The sequence below is a fragment of the Carassius auratus genome, chromosome 1, assembly GCF_003368295.1.
Source record: "Carassius auratus strain Wakin chromosome 1, ASM336829v1, whole genome shotgun sequence".
Classification (NCBI taxonomy): domain Eukaryota; kingdom Metazoa; phylum Chordata; class Actinopteri; order Cypriniformes; family Cyprinidae; genus Carassius; species Carassius auratus.
The window spans coordinates 21,640,805-21,648,020 of NC_039243.1; the positions used below are offsets into that span (position 1 = coordinate 21,640,805).

At 41.3% G+C, this 7,216-nt stretch overlaps 1 protein-coding gene across 1 annotated transcript; it reads left to right on the top strand.

The window, feature by feature from the left end:
• The first annotated feature begins 1,244 nt into the window (after positions 1-1,244).
• On the top strand, positions 1,245-3,773 carry LOC113101299 (cell wall protein IFF6-like). The gene is made up of 2 exons (XM_026265639.1): positions 1,245-1,464; positions 2,555-3,773. The coding sequence occupies exons 1-2, from the start codon at positions 1,374-1,376 to the stop codon at positions 3,580-3,582; spliced, it is 1,119 nt and encodes a 372-aa protein (XP_026121424.1). The 5' UTR covers positions 1,245-1,373; the 3' UTR covers positions 3,583-3,773.
• Positions 3,774-7,216: the final 3,443 nt, after the last annotated feature.

The window sequence follows — 7,216 nt, forward strand, 5'->3', positions numbered from 1 at the left end:
CTCCCAGACGCACTCAACGCAAAAGCCTACTCGCGCTCGTGATTCTTTAGCTCCGCCCACACGTCACGCCTCCAGCCGCTCGTGTTTTTCCGGGAAAAAACAGTACTGACTATCTTTCTCTTATAAATATAATAAAACTAAAGACTTTTTGGAGTTATGAAGGATGCAGTACTACTCTATAGGTACTCAAGATTAACAGGATATTGAGTGAAAACGAGCATTTCACCCCCCCTTTAAGTAAGTGTTTACTTGGAATTTCCCAGTATATTTCATTGGCTCTTTCTTTGTAAATGTTACATTATGTAATACTTAACACTGTTAAATATCAATAATTTACTGCACTCAAAAACAATATGTAAGAATTACATATTTTTTTTTTCTTTTTGCAAATTTTGCACTCATATATTTTAAGTACACGTGAAACATTGAATTAAATAAAATCTGTATGTTAAATGCAAGATAACAGTCTTAACAACCATGCTATTGAAGCATGTGCATGGAAGCATGTAGACAGACTTTTGTCCTTTTAAGATAATATGCCCAATCAATATAATTAATAGCCAAATTGGTCATTTTGAGTAAAAAATGAACTCCAGATGTCACAAAACAGTATGTTATGTTTTGAATGACAACAAAAGCAACCATAAATCAGTGTAAATACAACTCAAAAACAGTGAAAATTTTTACATTTTTAATTATTCATGCCCTAGTGCATGATGTGAAATATGGCATCATAACTTTGATACTTACTTAAATAATCCTTTTAAACATAACAAACGGTTCCAAGTAAAATATACTTAGGAGTTCCAGATTTAATTTCTACAAGCTTAAATTATTATTTTTTTATTCTTGCCTTAACTACATTATTTAGTATAAAAAAATGCATGTGTTTGTACTGTATGTAGTATTTACTTCACCACAAAATAATTTTATGAGTGTTGCTATCATATTTTATTATTTTCTATGAATATTGTTGATTAGTCAATAAATGGTTTGCACACTATGTTACATTACTGTTGTATATTTAGTTCTGGTTAATTAAAATAAAATAAGACACTGTGCAGCACTGAATTAAGCCACAATACCATGGAAACACACAATCCTCTCATAATTAGGCTAGTTTAATTATTATCAAACTCACCTGAACAAGCTTATAGGCATTTCAGATTACTAGAAAGCTAAAGGCAGGTGAGTTTAATTACGGTTGCAATTGACCTGATTTCCTTGGATTTATAACCCCCCATTTCACAGAGGTAAATATTGCAGTAACGCGCATTCATCTTATTTTTTTGTGCTTTGTTGTTAACTTCTTCTGACGCACCAATTTAACGTGTTTTCTAGCAGTGATCATTGTGAGATTTCAGGCAGCGAGGATGTCCGCTCGAGTTTATTTCTTGTTTGCTGTTTTATCGTGTGTGTTTGGATACCTGAACACAACTCGCACCATTCAAAGACAAAGCACAGGTGAGAAGATCTGTTAACTTCATTACACAGCTGAAATTCAGAAGCTAATTATTCCGTCTTTAGACACTGTTTAGGGATGAGTAGTAGGTTTTAAAATGCTCTTGCTTTAAAGCAGACATGTGTATTTGGGTTTGAGACTCATAGCATGGCTTCTGATTTGCAATTGCTGAAAAGGGGGGTGTGAGGCCCTCTACAGTTTTGTGTAATGACATGCAACTCACTTGCATGCTTATGCACAAATAAAACAAGGCCTACTTCTACATCTGTATCTACAGTTTAAATGCATCCATGTCCTCTTTGAGATACATGAACCATGTAACTCTAAATGTTACTTCAGATGCAGATTCCAGAAGTGGTATCTTTCATTCCAACATAAGAAAACAAGTACTGGAAGAAGTGCTGATTATTTTTACCCAAAAATACAAAATGGAAGATATGATTTTAAACTGAACACCACCTTGCTACTCAAGCTGTGTGTGACCATTTGTCCATAACTGCTGCTTTTACGTTTTACTTCAACTTCAATATTTAAGACTTAAAAAAAAAAAAGCAAATAAAATATGACCCTAAGCCTTTCTCAAGTAATTCTAAATGGAAAATCTAATTTACACCACTTATTTTCTGGTAAGACATGGACCTCATACTTCAAATATTTTAGTGGGACGTGTCATTCCAAATGTTTAAGAATTAGAACTCTTGTAATCATGACCATAAATATACACTACTGGAATGGTCTGGGTCTCAAGATTCCATATTTGGTGGTTTCTTTGTCAGCTATAATCTTGAGCGAAATTGACGCGTGACAATGTGTTCCTTTTTAAAAAAGGAATTTGGATGGCACCCAGTGGCTGTTTGTGGTAAACAAAATTTGCATTTGAGGGGGGGGCCCTTTTATATCATTCAATAAGAGACCAACCTTAGGTCTGTGTTCAAAGCAAAAAAAAAAAAAAAGGCTAATGTAATGTTTAAGCCAAGACAGTGTCTCACATACACCCCCCCCCCCCCCCCCCCCTCTTTTCTTTTTTCTTTTTTTTTCTAAAAAGGGTTTGAATTCACCCCCTACTAAAGCTGACTATCTGTGTCCACGCAGGGAAGCCGGGTCAGTGTCCCATACCGGAGATGATTCCACTGTGGGCTGAAAGCTGTTTCAATGATGGACACTGTCCGGCCACACAGAAGTGTTGCCCAACCACCAGTGGCTTTGCATGCAGTGAACCACGTGGTCCAGTACAGGGCAGCGGACCAGACCAGGGAAGCCGGCAGGGACAGCGTAGAAGACGAGGCCAGGCTAGCGGACAGGGCAGTGGACCAGGACAGGGAAGCGGACCAGGTAAGGGAAGTGGACAGGCTAGTGGCCACGGACCGGGACAGGGTAAGGGAAGCGGACAGGCTAGTGGCCACGGACCGGGTAAGGGAAGCGGACAGGCTAGTGGCCACGGACCGGGTAAGGGAAGCGGACAGGCTAGTGGCCACGGACCGGGACCGGCTAAGGGAAGCGGACAGGCTAGCGGCCACGGACCGGGACAGGGTAAGGGAAGCGGACAGGCAAGCAGCCACGGACCGGGACAGGGTAAGGGAAGCGGACAGGCTAGCGGCCACGGACCGGGACAGGGTAAGGGAAGCGGACAGGCTAGCGGCCACGGACCGGGACAGGGTAAGGGAAGCGGACAGGCTAGCGGCCACGGACCGGGACAGGGTAAGGGAAGCGGACAGGCTAGCGGCCACGGACCGGGACAGGGTAAGGGAAGCGGACAGGCTAGCGGCCACGGACCGGGACAGGGTAAGGGAAGCGGACAGGCTAGCGGCCACGGACCGGGACAGGGTAAGGGAAGCGGACAGGCTAGCGGCTACGGACAGGGAAGCGGACAGGGTAAGGGAAGTGGACAGGCTAGCGGACAGAGTAAGGGAAGTGGACTGGGCCAGGCTAGCGGCCACGGACAGGGCCAGGCTAGCGGCCACGAACTGGGACAGGTCAAGGGAAGTGGACTGGGACAGGTTAGTGGACTGGGCCAGGGAAGTGGACGGGCTAGTGGACAGTCTAGCTACTGGAGAGGGGGTCAGGAACCGTGGTGCCCGTGGCAATATGGACCATGGTGCAGATGGGGACCGTGGTGGTAGCTGGCCAGGGGATTGTTCAGTTAAATTGTCAGGGCGTGGTCATTGAAATGGTCATGGGGATTTTGCCTAACACCTACTGGAGATCTCTCTAATTCCGTGATCTTCATATGGCATGTTATCCCTGTTTGCTCAACCTTTTTGATTTTCTGCCTCTCCTCAACCACCTTAAATAAAAATTGCTTTATTGAAGAGATGGGGTCTTTTGGTTTGATTTGGCTGTTTTCTCACATACTTCCTTTCTGGCATCACTGCATTAAGTTCCTCTCCCTGGGGCCTGTTCTTCGTACGTTGCTGACTCCATTAGCTGGATTTGAATGTTGACGATTTGGCGTGCTCCTAGATCATTTGGTTCTTCGAGGCTCATCCCAGAGCTGCTGTCATAGCAACAAGTCCGTAAACTTAAACCTGCTCTGCAGCAGGCTTATTTAATGTAAACTGGATTAGATTGCTGCTTTTCAACCAGAACTGATACTCAAAATATGACTGTTACTTTTATTACAAGAGTATCGTACTGATCCAGGGACAATAATTTAAAATTAAAAAAATATAAAAATGTTGTGTAGTCCATAACAGCCTACTATAGACACAGCCAGATTTCCTCACTGAAATATTTATTTTTCATAAAATTATTCAGAATTATTTCATGATTGTATTAGTCTTACACACGCGATACAGCTAATAGAGTCGTGCATTATTTTGAGTGATGACTGCTATTATAAGAGTGGCTTGATGGAGATGCAGATAACATGAAATTGACCCTTAAGAAACTTTCATTAATGCTGTCACGTAACAAGAAGACTGCATAACTATTATAAATTGGGAATTGTGAAAAGAAACCCTAATAAAATAACATGTATCTATTATTAGTTTCATGTATCTTTTAGAACATGTAGTTTTGTTTGCTTGGCTGTTTCCTTATAAAAGTCCAGAAATTTGTTTTTCGTCGGGTGTCATTTTAAATTATATGACGTCATTACATTGCCGTGTTGCCACCAGCCAATCGCTGCACTTCTGATCATGGTTTCGAGTATTGATCCATATCCCCTTTAAGCCAACACATGAACGCGCAATTATCTCAGATAACTCATGCCAGCGATACTAATCATGCACAACAGGTGTGTTCGAAGAACCCGATTAGCACGATGATATCATCTTGGATGTGTCATTTTCCTTACGAAAAATAACCATGGTTTTATTATAGTAAAACTGTAGTAACCCATGGTTTTTTTGGCGTGTTGACTACCATTTGTATAACCACAGATTTACTACAAATACCATGGTTAAACTATGGTTAATTTAGCAAAACCATGGTTAATTTGTGGTTACCATGGTTTAACTATAGTAACCATGGTTTTTTTGGTTTTATTTGTAGTAAAACCATGGTTAATTTTCATAAGGGTTGATCTCGGATGTAATAAGCGACGTACGAAGAACGGCCCTGGACATTTAGCAAAGCATTGTATTTCAGATTGCGTGTGATGGGGCCCCAACTTGTTTGACAATTTTCATGTCATTGCTCCAATGTGGGCCAGGCATCAGGCTTGTTTTAGGCTTCCTCACTTTTTATATTTTGGATATCAATTATTAGGGTGAAAAAAATAAAGTGCTGCCCTGGGGGAAACAAGGCCTATACCGCAAATCGCATTTTACCTTCCACTCTCTGCACAAATGACTGGCTATGCACCTAATATAGCACACATTAATGTAGCTTAAACTAACACTGTGAGAAGTGCTTTTAGTATTTATAGATTTTATCTTTGTCAAGTGGTAATGCTTGGAGAAGGCTAAATTGATTAAAAAGCTGGCTAATTTGCAGTCTGCCACTGGCAGCTTTGAAAAACAAAAGCTTGACTTTAACATTATAAAGTTATTTCTTAAACTTTAATATTTCCATTTTAAAAATGAGCTATTTTAAATGGTTTTATTTCAAGCTTTTCAGAGAGATTTAAAGATGTAGTGCAGAGTCTGACTACAGGTGTTTCCCAAATTAGAATGTCGTGGGAAAAGTTCATGTGAAACTTGTGTATTCAATTCACACGTACTGAAGTTGTTTGGATTTTGGCTCCCATTTAACAAACCCATCAATTCACCATCTCCACAAATTAGAATGTTTCATACCCCTCCCCCAAAATGGGTGAATTGTTGGCCTTCTGGAAAGTGTTAATTTACTGCACGTGTACTCAATACTTGGTTGGGGCTCCTTTTTTTGCTTTAATTACTACCTTGATTCGGCGTGGCATGAAGGTGATCAGTGTGTGGCACTGCTGAGGAATGGAAGCCCAGGTTTCTTTGACAGTGGCCTTCATCTCATCTGCATTGTTTGGTCTCTTGTTTCCCATCTTTCTCTTGACAATACCCCATAGATTATGGGGTAAAGGTCTGGGGAGTTTGCTGGCCAGCCAAGAACACAAACACCATGGTCACCTAACCAACTTTGAACCGCTCCAAGATTTCTTGGTAAATGGGTGCCGTGACTTTAGCTTCCAATAAATACAATGGACTAACACTGTCAGATGACCTTGCACCCCAAATCATTACATACTGTGGAAACTTAACACTGGACTTCAAGCAACTTGGGCTATGAGCTTTTCCACACTTCCTCTGGACTGTAGGACCTTCGTTTCCAAATGAAGAAAAAATAAAAACTTGCTATCATCTGAAAAAAGGAATTTGGACCAATGGCAATAGTTTATTTCTTCTCCTTAGCCCAGGTAAGATGCCTCTGTGGTACAGGAGTGCCTTAACAAGAGGAATATGACAACTATAGCCAAATTCCTTGAGACTTGTGTATGTGGTGGCTCTTGATCTCTTGACCCCAGCCTCCATGCATTCCTTGTGGAGATCTCTAAAATTCTTGAATCCAGTTTGCTTGACAATCCTCATAAGGCTGCGGTTCTCTTGGTTGCTTGTGCATCTTTTTCTTCCACACGTTCGTTCAACTCAACTTTAACATGCTTGGATACAGCACTCTGTGAACATCTAGCTTATTGGCAATTACTTTGAGGTTCCGTCCACACGGAGACGCGTTTCTGTGAATATGCACAAATTTTTTATCGGATAGGCGTTTCGTCCACACGGATCTGGCGTTTTCGCAAGGTGAAACCGCTATTTTTTTGAATCCGGGTCCCAGAGTGGATAAATTTGAAAACGCTGTCTTTGCGTTTTCATCTGGACGGCTAATCCGTATATTTTCTGAAACGATGACATCATCAGCCCATGTCTCCCCCCTAGTGAGACACCTCTATGTCACGTAACCGCGACAAAAACATGAACAAACACTGAACGATTGTCTTTTTATTAACTAACATTAACACAGATTAATAAATGTATTGTTCCATGTTCGTTTGTGTACCACGCGCAAGGTTTATGAGCATAGTCCAAGTCTTCTCTGTTTTTAGTGTATCTCTGTGGCAGAATTACAGCGCCACATACTGGTCTGGCATGTATACTACATCATTTAGCGGTTTCGTGTGGACGCAGATATTTCTTGAGACGAGAAAAAAAAAAAGATCGGATTGGGGTAAGCTCCGTCTCTGTGTGGACGGGGCCTGAGACTGGCACTCCTTGTAAAGGGTGTCAATGATTGTCAGCGACCATTTTAAAGGCTCAGGAATCCTGTGCAGGTGTTTTGCTT